The sequence below is a fragment of the Xenopus tropicalis genome, chromosome 5 (assembly GCF_000004195.4).
Source record: "Xenopus tropicalis strain Nigerian chromosome 5, UCB_Xtro_10.0, whole genome shotgun sequence".
NCBI classification, from domain to species: domain Eukaryota; kingdom Metazoa; phylum Chordata; class Amphibia; order Anura; family Pipidae; genus Xenopus; species Xenopus tropicalis.
Window position 1 is genome coordinate 93,601,059 of NC_030681.2, and position 25,312 is coordinate 93,626,370.

Sequence of the window (25,312 nt, forward strand, 5' to 3'; positions counted from 1 at the left end):
CCATGACATGGTGTTTTTTTGGAACTGTAATTTAAGGACATTTAGAAGAAAAAAAACAACAAAAAGTCTTTAAAAAGTCCTGAACAGTTTTGCACTTTTCAATATCATCTGTTAGGAATGCAAATTTCCTTTTATAGGGGAGAAATAGTATATGTTGTATCCTTGACGTATTAATTGATCGCTGTACTGGCCTTCTGTTATTAGCTGCCACACAGTATTTATTTTGTTGAAGCTTCCTGCCCATTTAAGCAGGCAACACAAGAATTTTCTCAGCCTCTCAAGAGATCAATTTCCTGAGTCATATAATGCTATTTATAGGCAGAACTTACAGTTGTGTAACAGAAACCTCCTTTGTAAAAGGCAGCATTAAAAAGCAAAACGAATGAAGTAAGACAGTCAATTACATCTAAGTGTTTTCAATTGTTAATGCAAAAACAGTCTGACAAATATCTTGTTCCATTAACTTTATAAATAGAGTCTCAAATACACAAATGAATTGTGGGGTATTTTTATATTTTCTTTTATATCACCAGCATGTTACATACTCTTTAAATGGAATACCTGCCAGGCAATCAGAATGTCATCCATGGCATTGCCTTGGTCAATATCAAAATCAAAGCCTCTGCACATGCCCCACATTAAACTTTACAGCAAAAATATCAGACAACAGATTTTACTCTTCCTACCTCAATGTCGGCTCTTAATGTGTATAGCACACCTCACTAGAATGTTCTTACAAGAAGGACCCTCTCTAAAACATTAAAACGCCATCTCTTGCCCAGTGTTTTTGTGTCCTTCTGCTTCTTGTTTAGAGTTTTTTTGGGGGCCTGACAAATACAGTGGAGGAAATAATTATTTGACCCCTCACTGATTTTGTAAGTTTGTCCAATGACAAAGAAATGAAAAGTCTCAGAACAGTATCATTTCAATGGTAGGTTTATTTTAACAGTGGCAGATAGCACATCAAAAGGAAAATCGAAAAAATAACTTTAAATAAAAGATAGCAACTGATTTGCATTTCATTGAGTGAAATAAGTTTTTGAACCCTCTAACAAAAAAAGACTTAATACTTAGTGGAAAAACCCTTGTTTGCAAGCACAGAGGTCAAACGTTTCTTGTAATTGATGACCAAGTTTGCGCACATTTTAGGAGGAATGTTGGTCCACTCCTCTTTGCAGATCATCTCTAAATCCCTTAGGTTTCAAGGCTGTCTCTGTGCAACTCTGAGCTTGAGCTCCCTCCATAGGTTTTCTATTGGATTAAGGTCCGGAGACTGACTAGGCCACTCCATGACCTTAATGTGCTTCTTCTTGAGCCACTCCTTTGTTGCCTTTGCTGTATGTTTTGGGTCATTGTCGTGCTGGAACACCCATCCACGACCCATTTTCAGTTTCCTGGCAGAGGGAAGGAGGTTGTCGTTCAGGATTTCACGATACATGGCTCCGTCCATTTTCCCGTTAATGCGAATAAGTTGTCCTGTGCCCTTAGCAGAAAAACACCCCCAAAGCAAAATGTTTCCACCCCCATGCTTGACGGTGGGGACGGTGTTTTGGGGGTCATAGGCAGCATTTTTCTTCCTCCAAACACAGCGAGTTGAGTTAATGCCAAAGAGCTCTATTTTGGTCTCATCAGACCACAGCACCTTCTCCCAGTCACTCACAGAATCATTCAGGTGTTCATTGGCAAACTTCAGACGGGCCTGCACATGTGCCTTCTTGAGCAGGGGGACCTTGCGAGCCCTGCAGGATTTTAATCCATTGCGGTGTAATGTGTTTCCAATGGTTTTCTTGGTGACTGTGGCCCCTGCTAATTTGAGGTCATTAACTAACTCCTCCCGTGTAGTTCTAGGATGCTTTTTCACCTTTCTCAGAATCATTGACACCCCACGAGGTGAGATCTTGCGTGGAGCCCCAGAGCGAGGTCGATTGATGGTCATTTTGTGCTCCTTCCATTTTCGAACAATCGCACCAACAGTTGTCACCTTCTCTCCCAGCTTCTTGCTAATGGTTTTGTAGCCCATTCCAGCCTTGTGCAGGTCTACAATTTTGTCTCTGACATCCTTGGACAGCTCTTTGGTCTTTCCCATGTTGGAGAGTTTGGAGTCTGCTTGATTGATTGATTCTGTGGACAGGTGTCTTTTATACAGGTGACTAGTTAAGACAGGTGTCCTTAATGAGGTTGACTAATTGAGTAGAAGTGTCTAACCACTCTGTGGGAGCCAGAACTCTTAATGGTTGGTAGGGGTTCAAAAACTTATTTCACTCAATGAAATGCAAATCAGTTGCTATCTTTTATTTAAAGTTATTTTTTCGATTTTCCTTTTGATGTGCTATCTGCCACTGTTAAAATAAACCTACCATTGAAATGATACTGTTCTGAGACTTTTCATTTCTTTGTCATTGGACAAACTTACAAAATCAGTGAGGGGTCAAATAATTATTTCCTCCACTGTAGGTAATGGTTCTAGGACTAATCCATGAAAACTTTTATTGTGACCATGTGCCATCCTTGTAGGATCGAGATAATTGTGCCATGCTAACAATGCAGGGCATGTTTGTATCCTCCATTGGTAACCTCCAGCTTAGAGTGCTTTCTTAAAGTAGTTTTGCCTGGGTATCACTGGCATATTGTAATGAGAAAACCTGTTTAAGCACTGAGCTGAAGCCTGTCTGGTTCCTTCACTGCCAATTGGCCACTATATATATACAGTATATACATGTATTATATGCTTGTGAGTAAGAAGTTCATTTATATTACTATTTATCACTCCCTCCATGTGACTGTGCCAAACTGGTTTGCCTAGGGTGCAAGGGTGCATTCCAGTAACTGCTGACATGGAGTTGGACAGGGGGGAAGAAATGATTAATTAAATTATATCATACATCCTGTGGTTTTCCTTTCCTGGACCACAGCATGTCAATAGATTTCCTTCACATTTATGAATAGGGGAAGGCTTGGGCTTTTAAAGGTCTTGGGAGAGCCCTACTGAAAGGAGCAGTGGGGTGGGGCTATACCTAGTAAGTGCTGGCATGGAGTTGTCCAGGAAAGGAAAATAATGGTAAGTATGGTACAATACACCTATTTAGTAGCTTGTGTTCGCCAAGGAATGATCAGGAATAATCTTGAAAGGTGCATGTTTTATGCTTGAATTGTGAATTATGCTACTCATTCTCATTCAGTTTGCATGCTAAAATAAAACTTGATTAACTTAATTTGAGTATTGTAAATATTCCTATATGTAACCAATGCACCCAAATAATGATACACATTTAAATATACATTTATTTGGAGTACCACTAAATTGACCAAAATTAATGCAGACTATTTAATGCCCTAGAATATTAGAGCTCATCCTTTAATTGTTCATTGTTGCAAAAATGGCTGCTCTATAGATACCCTGAACTCTATTTATAACATAAATTAAACAAGTATAAAGTCATTTTCCCATCTTACCTTTAGTCCAGTGGATCCACTTGTACCTTCTTCTCCCTACAAACAAAAAACATACTAATTAATTTGAATACTTTCCTTACTCATCCCATGACCCCTCGCCCAATACTTTCAAGTGGAGTATGGGGTCAAGGTCACATAAATTCTTGGGTAAAGGATCATAGTACTTCTACAAAGAGTTTTAAAAAGTTGAAGGTATGGTAAGAGTTGCACTGCAAAGGGCTGCCTAAAAAATAAAAATACTGCACAGCCATAGCATGTTACAATACAATGATTAATATAATGCTGGTGCTAACTTTATATCATCTTTAACCCATGCATTGTTATTATCCTTGCATGCTTTCATTCTGTAGGGTAATGACAGCGTAAAGGTGGACATTTACTCTTCATTTTTATAGTATTGTACAACACTGTTTTTTTTTTTTCAAGAGAAAAAAAGTGAAATTGAATAATTGTTTAGAGTCTCTAGTAAAACTTTGCTTTTATCAACTTCATACGCATATAGCTGTAGGCAATTTATTCACATCAAGCTGTCAGAAATATCAGTCACATTTGACTTCAATCAAATCTGTCATTTTAAGGCTACAGAAACATGAGAAGGCCAGTACTGAGATATTAAATCATAGAAAAGACAAGGAAGAATCAAACTCGTGTAACTTGGATCCTTGATAAGAACCAAAATGGAAGAATTCTGATATCCCTAGGAACTTGGAAGCCCTAAATGGACAATGTTGCACTGTTTAATAGGCTACTCTAGATAACTTTTACATTATCTCCTTTAATAAGCTTTTCTACATATTCAAAAGTGTTGCAAAGCAGGGTGTATAGTGCAAAAACAGGTGCAATCCACCATTGTGGTCTCCAAAATGTGCAAAAAAAGTAGATACCTACTTTTGTTCCATAAAACCAGTGCCTGCATTTAGCAACACTGTAATCATAAGGTGCAGGCAAGGGGAGATGCACGCCATTAGGAAGCACTGGGAGCCACAGACTGCAACAGAGCCTATGGCAGGCGGTAAGAATAGGGCTTCCTTGCTCTCACCGAAACTCTTCTCATGCCAAAATTTTTTAGTGCAAGGTACCACATATTGGCACACTTGCATTTGCATTTATAGTGTCAATAAATTACCTCCTTGTCTCCTTGTCATGAGTGGTAAATAAAGTGGTTATAAAGCAAATAATGCACTCATCAAGGGTAAGTTTGTGTATCACAAGTGAAATTAATCACCTAATATACACTGGTGTGCCTAGGTGGTCATGGGAGGTACTGCTAAACCAGCACATCACCCACTAGTATCAGAGGTAGAAGCAATATCTGTTGCCAGAATACCACTAGTTGGCTTTCAATAACCAACAACACGCTCATCAGTAATGAGTCTGTGTAGTAAAGCAGCAGCTTGCTCACCAGCAGTGAGTCTCTGGGGCACATTCATCAATGTACAATTGAGTCCGAATACAAAAAATTTGTATTGTTTCTAAGTTTTAAAACTGCATATTTTCTGCAATTTTTTCATTAATTTGCACAACTTATCGTACTTTGCAACAATTTGCGTGAAAATTTGCGCAACAAAATCATATATGAAAGTTTTGGATTCATTCAAGCTTCGGTATCGTGACTTTCCTTGGGCCAGGTTGGAGCTGCTTAGTGCCATTGAGTCCTATGGGAGGCTTCCAAAATCATGCAAAGTCGCAAGGTTTGCCCGCCGTTTATGATCATTCAGATATGTTTCAATATGAAAATTTCAGAACTTTCGGATCTAACTATGAAATTTCCGTATTCAAACAAAAAGAATTTTCGTGACATTTGCTATCATCAGAAATGATTGGATTTCATGATTCAGATTCCTACCTTAGTGAATCAGCCCCTGTGTGTTGCAGGTTAAATGAGCCACCTATCGAACCAAATAACTCCAGCTGGTTCACCCCCATTCCACCCACGCTACACACAATACCATACAAGTTTCACCCAAACCACCCAATTCCACTGAGCCTCAGCAAACTACTTTTCCTTGTGTAACTGCGTGATTCATCTATAGTGTCACTGGGCGTGTGCAGGTTCAGTAGCCAGACAGATCTTGAGTGGAAATTGTGCTTTATTTTTTTTATCACATGCAGAAAAAAAAGTTTTCAATGGTGCAATGCCAACTTGTACCAGCAGGGGGCCAAGCACACTCCTGGTACTCTATAACTACCTTTTACAAAGGCTTAACACAGACTCCCAAAAGAAACCAGTCTGCAGCTTTTATAGCCTCCAAACTGCTCTATGCTGCCCCCGGTGGTCAGCATCTACTCTATAAATATTCATTCAGAGAGGCTGCCCACCCCTTTAGGAAGTGGCTTCTCTGAGAGCTCCAGGTAAGTGCTTTATTCAACTTTACTTTATACATGCAATTGCAATGTTATGTATAGAAACAAAGTAGTTTTATGCACACCCTTTTATATACACTTATGGTAAACCTAGCTTTCTATAAGCAGTAGTTTCAGCACCATTTAAAACATACTTCCAGCACAGCTGAAGCACATGTTCCAAACAAAATAGGCCTCAGTTTGTTACCCAAAGCTAACACTGTTGCACAGTTTGTACTTTCCACACATATATACCACATATATATACAGATTATACACATAGCTATTTACACAAATAATAAATTACTGAATTAATGAGTTACTGGCCAGTAAAATTAACATTTAAAGACTCCTTCACATATAGCCATATCACCTATGGTCAGCTCACCTCAGGGGCAATTTTTAAATTCTCATTCAAGAAGTACTGAAGTAACCAAAGGTCAAGCCATGGCTAAAAGTAGCATGAAGAACAGGCAGATAGCTGAAACCTGACTTGACATTGTCTTTTACACCACCATGATAGTTGGCTGAGCCAAAAACTTGATATAATATAAAATACAGTCCATCTTTATATAATAAAGAAACTCAAGTGGAGCATACCTCCCCTCCCTTTGCAATTTAAGAAGACAGGGTTGACAAACTAAATCTGAACCTTTAAAGAAAAATTATAGTCAAACACTTTTTTTTCTAGACTAGTAAAGCAATACGTGAAATGTTTATTTTGACAATAGTGTTCTTTAAACAAGATTAGAGGGAGATTATAAAGTCTGGCTGCTGCATTCCAGTACTACAAGTGCTTTGGTAAACCACAGTTTGCTGTTCTGCAGACAGTGTTTATGCTTCACGAGTATGGTTTATAGAGACATAAGGAGATGTTTAGACATAACTCAGTAGGCAATGGGCAATGTTACAAAGACAATTCTTTTGTTCCTTGATTCTACAAGTACTTAACAGAACATACATCTGTTTGCCAATACACTGAACAGGTCTACAGCTATAAAACAAGGTCCCATTTTTCCTTAGATATACAGCCTACAGAAAGCATGCAGCAAAAGCGCATACCAAATGATCTTAGCAAAATGCCTTAGCTGTAAATCTTTTTCTTGTAGAACTACTGAAGTCTTAAGCAAAGGGCATGTTGATATGGTAGTGAACAAATCACCTTTTACAGTAGTGAATGTAAATACAGGCATTTATACAATAAAAACTACATTATATATCATCTTTAAGGAAAGGTGAATAAATTAAAATGATTTATTTTTTTAGCTATTTTTTTTAAAGCAAACACATTGGAGTTAATAGAAGTGTAAAGTCAGACAAGTAAAATACGTTGCTTTCAGTAAGGGTGGGTTGAATTGAGGCCTGAGCTTTTTAGTGGTTTCCATTATTGCAGCTGTTTTCTAGCCATTGTATATTTACAGCAGCCCGCAAAAAATAAAAGCATCAACTAATTGCCCTATTTCCTGGAAAAATAGGGTGAGGACAGGGTGAGGGCACCACTTCTGATTTCTTCTTCTTTTTACATACCATCTTAGGGCTTTACTGTCAGAGAGCCCATATGAACAACCGGTTCCTCTGAGTAGAAAAGAGGACTTAAAGGGCCAGAAACTTTAAAAAAATAAAGAGCTAAATATTTTTTTTCCCAATTAAAGAGCAGGGGGAATCACTACTTTGATGTAAAACTGTACCTTAATGCAAGCAAACATTTCCTAGAGTCAGATATGATTTTTGACGTGTGACGGCACATGAATAAGGTCATACAGTAAGAAGAACATTCTTGTGAAATTTGGTTTAAATATTAAAATGAGAAAAGATGCAGTTACAAATCAACATTCTGTACAACCCTCCTAATTTGGGCAGAAGAGTTATGAATTTTGAGTTGACTGCCAGGCTCCTGATTACTTTCCCCAGCTTTCTAACCCACATCCAGAGCTTCAGAGCTAAAGTGCAGGTTACTCCAAAATCCAATGGAGTGCAAAGCATGTAATGTCATTTATCATACTATCTCCTAGTTAGAATGGGCAGAATTAGTTGTCATTCACATTTTACTTTTTACAGTGTCCAGTGGGGTAGGGCAGAATGGAGCAGTCATACACAGCATACAAAGGGATTGTCTAGATCAGAGACCCAGACCTGGATACAGGTGGATCATAGATTGAAAAAAGGGAGCACCCGGGTTGAGGTAAAACACATTTTGGTAGGGTAGATTTTCCTAAAAGATTCGCTCATCAATAATGTCTACAGTTGGATATAACGATCTATCCAAGCAGTAATGAACACACTTTGAAAAAAGCTTGCACTGATATTATCACAGGTCTGTTTCTGACCCCAGATATAGATTAGTTATTTTGTCCAGTGGATTGCAGGTCTGTTTTAGAAACTAACCTTCAAAACGATGGCGCCACTGTATTTTCAATGCTAAATAGCCATTAGGTTGTATCTGGCTTAAACATTTTCTTTTTCACGGGAGACTATTTTTTTTACTGCAACCTTAAAGGAACAGTTCAGTGTCAACGTAAAACTGGATAAATAGATAGGCTGTGTGAAAAAAAAAATATTTGTAATAAAGTTAGTTAGGCAAAAATGTAATCTGAAATGGCTGGAGTAAGTGGATATCTAACATAATGGCCAGAACACTACTTCCTGCTTTCAGCTCTCTAACCAGCGACTTGAGGGACATAACTGTTCAGCTAGTCTGTGAGAATACAGGTCAGATTCAGAAGCAAACTAACTGAACAGTTATGTCCCATATGGCCCACGCTCAAATCACTGATTTGTTACTAACTGCTAACAACTTAGGGCGTTATGTAATAAAAGGCACAAAGTTTGCCTAGGAGAAATAACCCATTGCAACCAATCAGCAGGTAGCATTTACTGGTCACCTGTTTAAAAGCAAACATTTTATTGTTTGTGATGGGTTACTGCTCCTGGACAAACTTAATGCCTTTAATTACATACAGTAACCCCCTTAGATAGCTGTAAAAGAGGAAGTAGTGTTCCGGCTATTATGCTAGATATCTGTTCACTCCAGACTTTATAGATGACATTTTTGGCTAACTAAATATATTGAAAACATTTTTTATTTCGCATAGAATATTTACTCAGTTTCACTTTTACACTTATCTGTTCCTTTGCAGCAAGTTTGATTGGGTGGAAATCATATTGTTCTTCTGTGCACACTTCCAAAGCTAACCTATAACAGGCAGGAGACACTGCACTGGCCACATAGCAATTCCCCCTGTCACTCAAGCCACCCAATGAGTCTGTATATAAAAGCTGCAAATTCAGCACAGTATTTTCTATAAAGAATACAATGGGATCCTATTTTTACATGCCAGTATCACTTTAATATTTTCCATTTCTAAAAGGAAATATAGAGTACATTAAATGTTCTCTTGATCTATATTCATACAGATCTGACAACTAATCACAGCTATATGCATACCATATATACAAAATGGTTGGTCTTTTTCTCCAGCTTTTATTGTCTGGAAGCCAACAGAAAAGTAATGTGGCAGATTCCTTTATATAATCAATTGACCTCACATATCTCCTGCTAACTTGTGACTGGCAAAACTTAAAAGTCTCAAGCAGTTATTTGAATGCCACTGGATTTCCTCTATAATCCCTAAGTTTACTAAGGCATTGCACAGCTGCAAACACAGATACTACTGGCAAAACAATGAACTGTGTATCTTTCTAACCCAATTTCATGCAAGCTTCATCTGGTTTGCTATTTAAAGGAAATTGCATTTAAAAAAGAAACATGCAAAAATGTATAAAGCAATTGTTTTTATCTCGAAATGTACTGGAATGAAAAGAAAAATGAATCAAGAAGGCCTTGAAAATATATTTTTTCATCATTTATGTATGTTTAATTTCTACAAAGTACTTAATTTGTCTTGTCATTTTTTCTGAAACAAAAAAAATGTATTTGATATTTTAACAATTGACTAAGCCTTGGGTAAATACACAGAGGGCTTGTGATTTAGGCTTATTATGATGTTGCATACTGGTTTGTAAAATATTGTTCTATTCTAAAAATTATAGGCAGATTGTTTATATGCCTGTTGGAACAACATCACACAATTTGCTGCTTTGATGGAAGACAGTTCTACAGCATAAATACATCTCTGGAGCTTCATTGTCGGCCTGGGTACTGATTCATGCTTGCTGCAGGAACCCATGCCATGCTTTGGCAAAAGCAGAGGAAAATCTGAGCCAAGAACATTACGTGGGGAATCCCCACTACTGCAACATGAATAGGAAATAAAGTAAATCAAAATGAGAAAAATATTTTTACAAGGCTCAAAGTAGATGAAGAGAGCATATTCAGAAATGTCTGCATTGATCATACAAATCGAATTCTGGCCTCCTGGATTTATCTAAGAACATAATATTTATAATATGCTTTTACATTTGGGACTGTATGATACTCCTGTTTCCTTATTAGCACATAAATACTTGGAAATCATTTGCATTTAGATATATCACTGCACATTCCAGGCCAGTTAGCTACATTATGCAGTCCTAAACAGCCAAGACATCTTTGCAGAATTGGCAGTCCTGTGATAGCTGCTTTCAGAATAAGTCATTTGCATAATACATTTACATTTATATTAGCAGGTAATAGTGCTTTGTAACTGTCACACCCCATCCTATATTTATACCTTGCTGTAATAATCTTAGCACAATTGTACCCAGATAATTGTGAACCTGGGACTCCTGTCCAAAAATCTAGTTAGGGTTCCTCTCTCACTAATGCTATGTTAGAAACAATACCTATATAATTATTGCTCATTCTACATTAGAATGTTAGGACTTTTTAATTTAGAGATGGAGCAGATTGTGCACGGACAGTGACACCCATTTTAGTGCAAACAACATTTCCCATTAGTGAAAACTTTGACTTTTCATTGAATTGGTTGAATAAAACAGTTTTACTTAGGGAGGAGAGCCAGATTTCACTTTGCAAAGACTTAAAAAACTAATGGTGACATGTAATAAAAGTCACAAACATAAAAATAATTTGCACACATAATAATAACAATTCACATATTGAATTGTAATATTCTTCATTAGACAGTGACTGCATAGTGAATTTAATTGCCCATTGAACTTTGCCTGCAGGAGTAAATTTGAGCGACTTCAAAAAACCAATGTGATGCGTAGGCCTTTCTACCAGCGATTCCCTTTGTTGCCAGTGGAAAGGCATTTAGGAGAGATTAGCCGCTTGCAGTAGCAGAAATTTATTGTGGGCGACTAATCACTGCGAGGCATAGCTGAAGGGGAAAAGGTAGGAGACATGCAGGTCAGCTAGTATAAAGTTTCAGTTGTTCAGAGAAAAAGGGACACCTATGCACATATGCAAATACTGTATAGGAAAAACCAATAGATTTCACTAGTGATGTTTCTGTAAAGTCTGCCTCAAATTTACCAGCAGATTATAGGTGTGTAGGTAATTAGTAATCCCAGAACATAATACACACCAGAAAGTTTAAAAGGCAGCTTTGGAATAAAGATGGTAGTTAAAGAGGCAAGATGGTTCAAGCGCTGCTTTTTAAGATGGTGATTAGAGTTATGGTATAGCTTTAAGGAAAACTTGAACCTGAGGTTGCCTTTGCAAAGAGAGGCAGAAGAGTAAGGCAAATAATTCAAAAATTTAAAAAAAATATATATAATGAAAACCAATTGCAAATCATATATGCCAGTTCTGCCTTCATGTCAACCCTGCTTCCCATTCTTCCTAAACAAAAAAATCCATGTTTTTTAACACAGGTATGGAATACATTATCCAGAAACTTGCTACTTCTAAAAGCTCAAAATTATAGGATGGCCATCTCCCACAGAGTTAATTTTAAGCAAATAATTCTCAAAATTTCTCATTTCAAAAATGATTTTACTGATAATGGTTATTTTCTTAGGGTCAGTTTTAATTAGAGCTCACCAGAGTAAAATTCCACCACTTTCTGTCCATTTCTATGGGATTTTTAGAGGCCTATTTATCAGATAGTGAACTCTTGCTTTCACCCATTGATAAATACCCTTTCAAAATTGCATAGAAATAAATAGAGAACATTGGACTGTTAAGGTGGTGAGCTCTAATTTCACACTTTGCTAAATGTACCCTTTAACATGTGGAGATCTAAATTACAGAAAGATTCCTTATCTGGAAAACCCCAGATCCCAAACATTCCAGATAACAAATCCCACTCCAATACATTTTATATTATCCTTAATGACAATTTTAAAAATTATATGCAAATATGATAATTATAATTAATATAATAATATTATAAACAATGACATATGTCTCATAATTACCTTTTCGCCAATCTGTCCAGGAATACCAATATCCCCTTTAGTTCCATTCTCACCCTACAAGGCACAATACACAGAATGCTGCATAAAAATTTGCAAGGTCTAAACATTATGTTGCAGACATCAACACAATAGACAAAATCTAAGCATGGAAACTTATCCTTGTTGGTCACATAGGACTGCGCTGAAAGTCAAAAAAATTGTTTGTTTAAATCAAAGGGATACAGTAGCCCGCCTGCTTGGCATTGCTACAATTCCCAGGCTACTCTATTTTGAGGAAAACTTTTTGTTTGTTTGACTAAGGGAGGTATATTTATAATCACTGTAAATTGATGCAATATCTATTCTGCCATATATCCTTTTGAATCTGAGGCATGTGCTGCTGTCTCCTTTACCACTTTAAATTTATGTTTAGAACTTTGTGAAGAAAACAAGAGACATATCCAATTTACTTATCCTAATTACATAAACCCGTGATAATCTTGGTTACTGTCTAGAAAATGATTCATGAGTCCACAAGCCCTGACTGAATACATTTATAATTTTGATCATTTTTATAATTATCTTTCCTTTTCAAAGTTTCCTATTGTACTAACCTACTCCATAGTGAGCATAATGCCCTATGGATTCAGGATAGCATTCCAGGCTAAATGGATTAAACCACCTGTCTTCTCTTTTATCCCTATTCATAGAACAATATATTCTTTCTATGTTTTACAACACAGTCTGCATGATTGCTGCACAGGAAGGCTACAGATGTATATTTGTAGCAACACGGGATTTTTTAAATGCTGCTTAATAAATGATATGGGAGATATCTCACATTATACATGAAGAACATAATTTGAGTACACAGAAGGGCAAAGAAACCGTGTTACACTTTCAGAGGTCTCTTTGAACACGCAAAGTGATAATCCTACTAACATGCTGGCAATAAATCAGTAGCTTTCATTTATTCTGCGCGGGGAAAATATTCTATATATTTCTCCAGAATATGCATGGACTGATATGATTGTTGTAATTAAGTAATAAGTGTCTGACATTCAAATCCTCCCATGCATGTCATTCCAGCTAGCTTCAGTAGATGAAAGGATCATGCTGTTATGGGACACTTCATTGTCTCTATATTATAGTACTAAGTTGCTGAAACTCTAGACAGAAATAGCAGGTACTTCACAGAGTGAGCAGCAGCAGTATAAAGTGTAAAAAAGTTTGAGAATAAAGTTCATTATTTTTCATTTAAAAAGTCATTTTAATTAAATATCTGATTGTTTTAGTTTTTTGGATTTGCTCTAAAAGAGATCATCTAAACGTTTGTGGTTTTTTTGGTTTGTTTTTTTCTATATTTAAACCAAAGACAGAAACTACATGTATCCAAGAAGAGCCAACTAACCTCAGTGTTACTGGACATAACTCACAGGAAAGCATACACTTGACAGTCTTTTATGATCTCTGTTCAGGCTATAATTGCTCATTTTAACTTATGACTGTGGCTGACAGGGTGGATTTAAAAAAGGATAAAGAGGCTTATGGGATAAAGAAATGAAATGTTCTCTAAAGTAAGGTTAAAATCTCAGGCAGCAAGATCAGGTACATTTACAAAAGCAATGGGGAAGCGCTGCAACAGGAATATTATGTACCTTCACAATACATACATACATACATAGAGAGCCCTTTCACGCAAATACATAACTTTTTAGTATACTAAGTTACATTTGTAATTAATTAAAGCACACCTAAAGAAGTTACTAATAGGTCAGATTTAGCAAATATGTGTCAAATTTCAAGAAAGGCTATGGTCAAAGAATAAACTTCTTTCTTGCTAATTTAAAATGAATTTATCTATATTGGATTAACTATTTTATTTAAAATCAAATCAAATTAGATCAATTAACATACAAATGTATTGGGGTGATAAAGCTGAATCAGTTGATTCCATAATGATTCTTTTATTAATCAATTCCATAAATATATATACAGTATATTTTAAAAAAATATACTGTATTGCATTGGATCACAACTTTTTAAGTGATCACATAAATCACAGAAAGAAAACCCTTGATTTTCAAATTTTTTAAAGAATGTGAAAAAAGAATTATTGCATTAAAAGCCACAGTCACATTTTCTTATTGCAGTGATTTGCAGTTATTAATGGATCTGCTCTTAAGGGGGTGATTTATCAATGTTCAAATTTTTTCCAAGATTCAAAATGTTTTTCTCAAAACCCCCCAAATTTGAATTATGGTTTTCAGTGCTTGATATTTATTAAGGTAAAAACTAAGTAAGCTTTATCAGAAAGGTCTATGTAAATACAGTAATGCTGCATTAAGTCCTCTATCAAAAGAAACAAAGGATTTCTTGTCTCCTTTTTGTAAACATGATGTTCCAGTGTCTGACTTCATCTCTCAGAAACATTCTTAATTCCTGTGGCCAGAGTCTGTGCAGTTTTCTCCTCTCTCCTGCTCCCCCTCCCACTAGAATGCTAAGAACTCCCTCCCCCATCCCTTAGGAATGGGTGATCTAAACTATAACGGTTAGAGCTGCAGGCAGGAAGCTACTTAAAATGGCAGCTGCTATCTTAAGCAACAGAAAAAAGCTTCTAAAGCTGTTTACTCAGGTATGGTATTGGTTTCTGCAGAATAAATATATTGTTCTAGGTGGCACTAATGTGGCAAATATATTGGCAGTAAAATGCCAAAATTACTTTCCTTCTCCGCAAAAACTTAAATTTAAAACTTGGGCATCTAAAAGCTTGCAAGATCATGCAGTCAAGTCAATGGGAGTTATCCTATGAAAAATCTATGAGGTTTTTCAATCTGAGTTTTTAATTTTTTTTTAATTTTATGAGAGTTTGTAGACAATCAAAAATGATGGCTAGAATACAAATTTTAGTTTTTCACATACACATTCACATTCAAGTTCAACTAGGTTTTTTTTGTATTCAAATTTTTTAATAAATAAGCAAACATTCAAGTTTAGTAATGTTTTGAGTTTAAATTAAAATAAAAACTCTAAAATTCACAAATTTAAAAACTAGAAAACTGATAAATAAGCCATCCGTGTGTCCTTTTGTAAGTCTCTTACCAGTTCTAGAAAGCACAGTACAGGTATGGGATCCCTTATACGAAAGCTCCGAAATACGGAAAGCCCGTCTCCCATAGACTCTATTTTAATCAAATAATTTAAAATTTTTAAACTGATTTCCATTTTCTCTGTAGTAATAAAACAGTACCTTGTAATTGACCCAAACTAAGTTATAAATAATCCTTATTGGATGCAAAACAATCCTATTGGGTTTAATTAATGTTTTATTAATTTTTTAGTAGGCTTAAGGTAAGGAGATCCAAATTACAGAAAGACCCCTTATCCGGAATACCCTTGGTCCCGAGCATTCTGGATAATGGGTCCTATACCTGTAGTTGTATTTGGCAATCCCTGTCATTAGTTAGAAACTTGGAAATTGGCCGTAAATATGTATTATGTTCTACTAATCCAGTAAGACAGATAAAACATGGGCAAACACAGCAGAGCTGAAGGCTAACATGCCAGAATAAAAACCAGAATTGCTAACTCAAATATTTTCACACAAATAGTGTAATTTTTATTGTTACTTGACATTTAAAGGATAAGGAAAGTCATTTTGGTATTTTACTGCCAATAGATTTGTCACATTAGTGCCACCTAGAACGCTATAATTATTCTGCAGAAAGCTTTATTATAAATGAGTAAACAGTCCTAAAAGCTTTATCTGTTTAAGATTGCAGCTGCCATGTTAGCTTGGTCTTCACAGCCTCCTGCATGCAGTCTAGCCTATAGCTCAGATCACACATTCCTAAGGGAGGGGAGAGTGAGTTTTATGAATTCTTATGGGTGGGGGAAGCAGGAGAAGGGAGAGAGGACAGAGCTGCACAGACTGGCCTGGGAATGAAGGATTTTTCTGAAAGAGGAAGTCAGATACCCTAAGAAAATGTTTACAAAAAAGGAGACAAGAAATCCTGTGTTTCTTTTGATAGAGGACTATACAGTGTATATATATAATTACCTGGAGTCCCTTTTCTCCTTTCTGCCCTGGTAGGCCTGCGACTCCTGGCAAACCAGGATCCCCCTATAAGACAACAGCAAAACTTATGATAAAAATCTCATATTCTGGCCTATAATTCTTTACCATCCAGTTTAAAATTAGCATTACATTTTGACAAATATTTTCTTACATTATTATTCATTTATTACTATTCACCTCTTCAGTACACTGTGCAAATCTGCTTACTATGTGCATAAGATCTATACGTATAATTTTCCATTGTTGGATTGATAAGGAGATGTTTACGATATGCATGTTTCTACAAAGTAGTAAAACCAGGATCTCTATGTTAATAAGGTGCATAGGAATATAATGCATTCTGTACAAGGATGATGTTACTATAAAAATAGCACATAGTGCCAAAATTGTTATTATTCTCTCAACTTTTATTTAGAATATTTATATTGCTTGACAATGAGTTTTATAATAGCACAGAAGCATTCTAATGAAATATTGTCTGCGAGTGTGTGTGTGTAGGGAGGATTAATTTGCAGCTTACATGTTAGTGATTTTATTTACCTGCCTCTTAATTTGTTTGTGCAGTGTGTTTTGTAAGGGCTGAACCTTTATTAGCCAACTTAATATGTAACTATGTAAGTCACATTTTTCTATGTAACATGTACCCTTTTGACATTTTAAGTTCAATTTTAAGGAAAATATGTTCTTTTCAGACAGCTGCAAAAACATTATTTTATTACAAGTGTTGCTATATTTCATTTCCAAGTGCCTGTTATTCTGTTAACTAAGATTTGCAAAGACCAAGGGGCTGATTTACTTACCCACGAACGGGTCGAAATGAGTCCGATTGCGTTTTTTTCGTAATGATCGGTATTTTGCGATTTTTTCGTATGTTTTGCGATTTTTTCGGATTCTTTACGAATTTTTCGTTACCAATACGATTTTTGCGTAAAAACGCGAGTTTTTCGTATCCATTACGAAAGTTGCGTAAAAAGTTGCGCATTTTTCGTAGCGTTAAAACTTACGCGAAAAGTTGCGCATTTTAACGCTACGAAAAATGCGCAACTTTTCGCGTAAGTTTTAACGCTACGAAAAATGCGCAACTTTTCGCGTAAGTTTTAACGCTACGAAAAATGCGCAACTTTTTACGCAACTTTCGTAATGGATACGAAAAACTCGCGTTTTTACGCAAAAATCGTATTGGTAACGAAAAATTCGTAAAGAATCCGAAAAAATCGCAAAACATACGAAAAAGTCGCAAAATGTTCGTTTTCAAGTCGGAACTTTTCCAATTCGGGTCGGATTCGTGGGTTAGTAAATCAGCCCCTAATAGTATATTTTAGAGAACACTATGTGCATTTCATGCTAATTTTCTTCTTTAATGTTTTTGTTTATGATACAGAGGATTTAATTGTAATCATTCATGGGATTATTGGCTCTTACCAATAATGTTACTTGTATTTTCACAAGAAAACGGTTATTTGCAGATGTTCTGTCTATTTACAGATGTGTTTTACTTATTGTGACTTTGCCTTTTGCCACTTCTCAACAGGAATGTGGAACCCCCATGCAGTCATTCTACAGGTACCACATGTACGGTTGTTTCCCTTTACAAAACTGTTATGTTTTCAGTTTTAATTTCTCTGTAATAATATATTATTCATTTATACTGTATACACATTTATGGAACATAAAAATATTTTTGAATATTGTGAATATTGTGAATACCCTGTGCTTCAACTTATAGAACTCCTTATTTTCTCAACCCTCCTACCTCTGAGAAAATGAAGTTGGGGACTAGTGATGAGCAAATCTGTCCCGTTTCGCTTCGGTGAAAAATTTGCGAATCTTTCAAAAGATTCGCAAAATGGCAAAAATGTTGTGCTTCAAAAAAAATTGTCGTCCGCGACTATACTTTTGTCGCCCATGGCAGACGCACAGCGAATTTTTCTGCGCCGTATTTTTTCATCCGTTTTGCGAAACAATTCGCCAATGGCGAAATGCGGAAATTCGCCGTGAATCCATGCCTGCCAAAACATCACCCATCACTATTGGGGACCCTTTGTACAGGGAAGGCATGTTCCCTCTAATTCCTTCTCACCTATGTGTGCGAAAAAAAATTTTGTGTGACATAATAAACTTTAAACTTTTTTTAAACCAGTTGGCTCAGGTCATAATAGATACAAAATGTAGTGTTTCCACACAAAATTCTTTGTGTACATCACAGATCAGATGCAACATTGTGATGGAAGCCTTGATTCTTTAAATTAATAAAACAATGGAGTTCCTAGAGACATAAAATCCTTTTAGGAACCTATAGCAATCATCCAATTAAAAGGCGCTTGCAAGGGGACATGATTACTCTGTACAACTACATTAGAGGGGATTATAGGCAGATGGGGGATGTTCTTTTTTCCCATAAAAATAATCAGCGCACCAGAGGTCACCCCTTTAGATTAGAGGAACGGAGCTTCCATTTGAAGCAGCGTAGGTGGTTTTTCACGGTGAGGGCAGTGAGGTTGTGGAATGCCCTTCCTAGTGATGTGGTAATGGCAGATTCTGTTAATGCCTTTAAGAGGGGCCTGGATGAGTTCTTGAACAAGCATAGTATCCAAGGCTATTGTGATACTAATATCTATAGTTAGTATTAGAGGTTGTATATAAAGTTTATGTATGTGTTGGAATAGGTTGGTAAGTATAGGTTAGGTGTGTGCTGGGTTTACTTGGAAGGGTTGAACTTGATGGTCTTTTTTCAACCCTATGTAACTATGTAACCAGGTAGTCCAACCCATTGAGGCACCTCTGCCCTAGAACCCACTTTGCCACCACATAAAAGATGCTGTAATAAAAGACTTTGCTTCATGGCTCCAGAAAATAAATGCATGGTTCACCTATTACCAAACAATAGTGAATCACTAAAAGAATATATAGCTTACAATTCAATCCGAAAAAGTAAATAAATAGAAAGGCCTGGCAGATATTAAATACTGTACACTAAGGGGCCTACTTAATATGAAAAAATGGTTTAAAAGGCAGTGTAAAATAAATGAAGATATTTTCTCATACTATCATCCTTTAGTCTGTCATCTATAATTGTTTTGGCTTTAGCATGTCTTAATCTGGCATAAACTGATTTTGACACACATGGGTAACTATAGGTACCATTATAAGTTAAAAAGTAACTGTTACAAACCAACCTTATATGGCAAGCAGGGGCACTGATCTTTGGCAACTACATCTGTCGACTGAAGGGAATTTATCTTCTCAGATACAATTGCTGAAGCAGTGGTTTGAAGGCTTTCCTGAGACGGACACTAAAATGAAATAAAACATCCTACAGTTTTGCCGATAGTTGTCACTAGTGCACCAATAGCTTAATTCTGAGCACATAAGTAAGAATATAAAGAAAAAAAGAGTGAAACATATAAAAAGGTACAACATTAAAGGGGACATATTTTATGAAAAACAATATTGTGCCAATGAATTGTACTCATCTAAAAATAGAAGAAATTTGCTTTGGGAGTTTTGGGCTGATTTATTGAAAATGTCTCCAAAAACCCAATCGTCCCACCCATCCCACCCATCCCACCCATCTGTCCCACTTCCTGTTGCCTCTTTTCCCAGGCTGTGCGGGGGGGGGGGGCAGGGGGGGAGGCCGCACTCAGCACACTGCACTGTAGGATAACAGCCAGTTAGCAACTAGGCTGACCTGATAGGGAACTGAAGCCCATCTTTGCTTGTGTGACTGCAGGGCTGTGATTGACTATCCCCTTCCTAGTGCGCTTCTGGCAGGGATTGTAAGGACACACCCACCCCTCATTTGAAACACACACACAGGAACCATAGCAAATCTATAATCTCCAATAAAGGGTCAATTTTTACAGATAGTATTAATTTTTAGACCAAAGTGAAACCAGCACCATATATTATTCATAACTGCCTATATGATTTCATTTATCCTATATGTCTCCTTTAAAACATAAAGCAAGTAAGAACATGTATTGATGCAGATCTGTATATCTTTTAATTAGCATATAACATATTGCCAAATTATGGTCACATTTATATAAAGAAACTAAAAGTAATGTAGCTTTCAGCTTTGCATGCAATGTATTAAAGGAATGTCTTTCTGCAGTCTGACAATTGGAACTTTGATACCCTTCTGCAGGTAAGCAGAGGTCTTCTCCTTAGCACCTTCCTCCCCTTGACTGATTGAGTAACTAGACACAACATACAAAACTCACTACATAATAAGTCTTGTTGCTAAGATCCTCTCTTTTGGTGTCAAAGTAGAAATTTAGTCAGTAATCATCAGCTATTTCACGCTGATTTCTGAGTAGGTACATGTGTGATGTCTACTGCCATTCTTCTCTGACCTTTTCCCTGTTGTTATTGGTATGCTCAAACAATTCCTATTGAGATACCTGACTTTCTAGCAACTGTCAGAACAAAATGTTAACCTTTCCGTGCATAACCACAGCCTTTCTGGGTTTATGCATTATTTTATATTTACATTACGGATATATAGAGGGAGGAACTATCCTTAATTGTTTACTTGCCTGACAGGCATAGTATAATTATAGCATATTATGTTCAATAAAGCATTTTTACAATATATAATAGTTTCAGAATTTAGATAATAAAATCCATTTTTTGTACTGAATGGTTTTTTTTATGATCACTGTTTATCTTTTGCGGTTGCATTATACTTCATGAAATTAATTTCTTAAAGGGGACCTGCCACCCTAAGAAATAATTCGAAATTCTTTTCTAGTATGTTTGTTAAGCACAATTAGCTTCACTTACACTATATAAGTAATTATATATACACAATCACATCAAATAGGCAGGTGCCATTTTGTGGACACTGTTATCAAGGCAAGCTTTGTAAAACCCCAAAATCGTGTGTATGTGCCAGAACGGGGGACCAGATGCCCAATCCCATGCACTGGCTACACAATTAGTTGGTTAGGAGGGAAGGGCAAAGTGAGAGCTGAATTGAAAGTTAAAGTACTTGCCTAAGACATAGAGGCAGGGCAGGCAATATATGATTGACAGCTGGGATTTGTAAATGCCTTTATAATGGGTTTGGTTGTGTTAATATAAAAATGAATCTGGGTTTTTTGTTTAATTTGGAAATGACTTTTATTATACAGCTTTTTATGTCTGGGTGACAGGTCCACTTTAGAATAAAAGCAATTTAAAGGAACAGTAACACCAAAAAATGAAAGTGTATAAAAGTAACTAAAAAATAATGTGCTGCTGCCCTGCACTGGTAAAAGTTGTGTGTTTACTTCAGAAAGTCTACTATAATTTATATAAATAAGCTGCTATGTAGCCATGGAGGCAGCCATTCAAAGGAGAAAAGGCACAGGCACTTAGCAGCTAACAGATAAAACACTATTGTATTCTACAGAACTTATCTGTTATCTGCTATGTAACCTGTGCCTTTTCTCCTTTTTTCCAGCTTGAATGGCTGCCCCCATGGCTACACAGCAGCTTATTATATAAATTATAGTAGTGTTACTGTAGAAAACACACCAGTTTAACCAGTGCAGGGCAACAGTGCATTATATTTGTATTTCTTTAAAGCTCTTTTATTTTTTGTGTTACTGTTCCTTTAAGGGATGATCTAGATCAGTGCTGTCCAACTTCTGCTGTGCAGAGGGCCGGAATTCCTCTAGCATACATGGCGGAGGGCCGCTAATGGAAGACAATTTTGACTACTCCCCTTTTTTAAACCACACCCACTTCAGACCACACCTATTTTATCACAATGGTGGTAGTGCAGCAAAAACAGGGGATTACATTTTTAAACAATACATGGGAATTACAGCCTAAATATGAGGTGAGAACCATACAGGGGGCCAGTTAATCTCAGTACTGATGCCATTTAAAGGAGAAGGAAAGTCAAAGTTACTTGGGGGTGCCAAAATGTTAGGCACCCCCAAGTGACTTAGATCGCCTACCTTTTACCCAGGGCTTGTGACCCTGTACGGAAAGAACAGCACCAGCCCGGGGTACCTGCAGCGCTTCCTACTTCCTTGTTCGCTGCGCGCGCATGCGCAGTAGAGTGAACAGCCGAACTTTAACAGAGAAGTCAGCTTTTTCACTCTACTGCGCATGCGCCTGACTCACAGTCACAGCTTAACGAAGCAGGATGCGCATCGCCCCAGGTGCCCCGGGCTGGTGCGGTTTTCTCCTAACAGGGGCACCAGCCCAGGGTACAAGGTAAGCAATTAAAGTCACTTGGGGGTGCCTAACATTTTGGCATCCCCAAGTGACTTTGACTTTCCTTGTCCTTTAAAGCCAGTTGGACAGCACTGATCTAGATGATTTTTGCTGTACATTTCTATGCATTTATTCATTTTGCTAGTGTGCCAGCTGTATGGTGTACTTACTGGTAGATATATATATACTGTGTGTGCATATATATATATATATATATATATATATATTTAGAACTCCTCAATGGTTAAACAGGCAATCACGTTAAGGCAATCAAAATTGCCTGGGTGCAGTCCAAAACATGCAAAATGTATACAAAAATGGAAGGTACCGCACTCTCAGGACTTAAGAAAAACAGAATTTATTTTACTTACAAAGTTACATCTAATGTTTCGGCTGCCACTGCAGCCTTTCTCAAAGACAAAGAACAATGGTGAAGGTGCACCTCATAAACACATAATGGCGGGAAGACGTGACGTCATAGAGTGAAAAAAAACAAAAAAACACAAACACGTATGTACTAACATAAAGTACTTGAAATGTAAAATAATCCTAAGATCAAATAACAGTGTACATAAAGACAAGGGGACGATGTGGAAACATATAGGTAAAAAGCACAATAAAGAAAAGCAGACTGACACAGAGACAATGAACCGATGCACACTATGGCTCAACCACAACTCACCGCACATTAGGATAGCGCGGCATACTCTACATAAAGAAATTACAAATTCCCATTCATATTGGGATCGTATGTTCAATCGTGGGAGCAGGTAGAACATCCCCAAAAGCAGGGTGCAAAAAAACTTGGTGTAAAACAGAACTCGTACCGTTGCTGGTACCCAGACGCTTTTGGGGATGTTCTACCTGCCCCCACGATTGAACATACGATCCCAATATGAATGGGAATTTGTAATTTCTTTATGTAGAGTATGCCGCGCTATCCTAATGTGAGGTGAGTTGTAGTTGAGCCATAGTGTGCATCGGTTCATTGTCTCTGTGTCAGTCTGCTTTTCTTTATTGTGCTTTTTACCTATATGTTTCCACATCGTCCCCTTGTCTTTATGTACACTGTTATTTGATCTTAGGATTATTTTACATTTCAAGTACTTTATGTTAGTACATACGTGTTTGTGTTTTTTTGTTTTTTTTCACTCTATGACGTCACGTCTTCCCGCCATTATGTGTTTATGAGGTGCACCTTCACCATTGTTCTTTGTCTTTGAGAAAGGCTGCAGTGGCAGCCGAAACGTTAGATGTAACTTTGTAAGTAAAATAAATTCTGTTTTTCTTAAGTCCTGAGAGTGCGGTACCTTCCATTTTTGTATATATATATATTTAGAGAGAGAGAGTGCGTGCGAGAGAGAGAGAGAGAGGGTCCTTATAGTGTCTGCACTCCAAAGCTTATAACTTTGCAGGGTGCACAGCCAAATTTTAAGTATTCAGCAATAAATATTCCGTGGCCTTAAAATTGTCATAAGTGTATTTAAGACATATTGTTTTAAAAGAATCCGACGTTTCGGTCCTCAATAGGACCTCAAGGAGAAAGTTAAATGACAATTTTAAGGGTGTGCCGGCCACAGAATATTTATTGCTATATATATATAAAAATATATATAAAATGTAAAGCCAATGAAGCATGTGTAGCACATGAAGAAACCACATAAGACGTACAGGCCAAAAGTAACCGTCATAGTCAAAGACTAGCCAGACAGGTGCTAAATGCGTAAGGTTTCTTTTGTACATTTTATTTGAATAAGAAACTTTTGCACTTTTTTGTTTTGGCCTGTACGTTGGAGTTTTTGCTGAGTGCAAGTCCTATAATATTTCTACAGTGTTCCGCTCCTCTTGGCTGATGGTTTATAGTGGTAAGATTTTACTTTTTTGACAATATGGGGTTTTCTCATGTGTGCAATGTATAGCACATGGCCTATGATTACCAACCAAAAATGACAGCAGGCACTTTAGCCAGTGATTTGTGCCCATGGGCCAGCGCACAAGTGAATCCAATTCAATACAGAACTGCTCTGCATCAGTTCCCAGAATGTAGACAATGCAAGTTTTTTTTAGCTGCATTGACAAACCAACACTAGTGCTAATGTGTATGTATTAATATATCTACCAAAAAAAAAAACAAATTAACATTCTCAGTTCAGCCCATTTATAATAAAATGCTATAGAAGAATTATTTTAGATTTGACATTTACAGCCCTTAATCGAAGTTAAATGTTTGTACGGCATGTAGGTCTTCGGTCATTTTTTAAGAATAAGTAATAAAAATAGTTTCTGGTAAGTCATCAAAAGTAAACCTCTTAATGGGATATTATGGTCAGTAAACTTATCTTGAAATAAGAAGTCAGGAGTAAAATTAAATAGATCTTCCTTATTTAAATACTGAAATCAGTCTTATTATTTAATGTAAGTTTTGGCGCCATTTACAATTAATTTGCACAACTTTTAATAGGTGTTTTGGTACAATATCCTGTATAGCAGTCATTTGTGTGTTTGTTCCTATTTCCCCTGCATATACTAAATATAGCAAAAAAGCATTCCTCTTCAGAAAATTGTTAGTTTCCAGTGCTTTTACTAAAGATTGGATCAGATACAGGTACACAATGTGACATGCAGTTTATACTAAAATGACAACATACATTTACAGAAACTAATCTTACCATTCCATCAGATACCTCACAGCAGTTTTCCTGAGCTGCACGCTTTGGGCTGCAGTAAATTGTTATTCGCTGGAGTTCAATCTAAGTTAGAAAATAATATACAAAAATCAAAATTCTTCACAGTAAAAGAAAGCTGGATGAATTGTTTCTTTAGAAAAATCATACAAAAAAAATCAGCCATTTTTTTTGAAAGTTACACACATCCAGCAACCATCATTCTACACCAGACACAAAGAGAGATTTGAAAGTCAAACCA

General features: G+C 36.6%; 1 protein-coding gene and 1 long non-coding RNA gene across 4 annotated transcripts in view; one reads left to right on the plus strand and one right to left on the minus strand.

Annotated features, from left to right (window-relative positions):
• Positions 1-25,312, minus strand: part of col19a1 (collagen, type XIX, alpha 1) — a 367,958-nt gene that overhangs the window by 259,295 nt on the left and 83,351 nt on the right. For all 3 annotated transcript variants that reach the window (XM_031902344.1, XM_031902343.1, XM_031902345.1), the window contains exons 7-11: positions 25,057-25,137; positions 19,354-19,470; positions 16,160-16,222; positions 12,121-12,174; positions 3,454-3,489 (exon numbers count right to left, since the gene is read on the minus strand). In XM_031902344.1, coding sequence (XP_031758204.1) covers positions 3,454-3,489; positions 12,121-12,174; positions 16,160-16,222; positions 19,354-19,470; positions 25,057-25,137 — 351 coding nt within the window. The remainder of the gene's footprint in view (positions 1-3,453; positions 3,490-12,120; positions 12,175-16,159; positions 16,223-19,353; positions 19,471-25,056; positions 25,138-25,312) is intronic.
• LOC108647685 lies at positions 5,776-11,436 on the plus strand. Its single transcript, XR_001924632.2, has 2 exons — positions 5,776-5,805; positions 9,847-11,436. It is a non-coding gene; the product is annotated as an uncharacterized LOC108647685 (long non-coding RNA).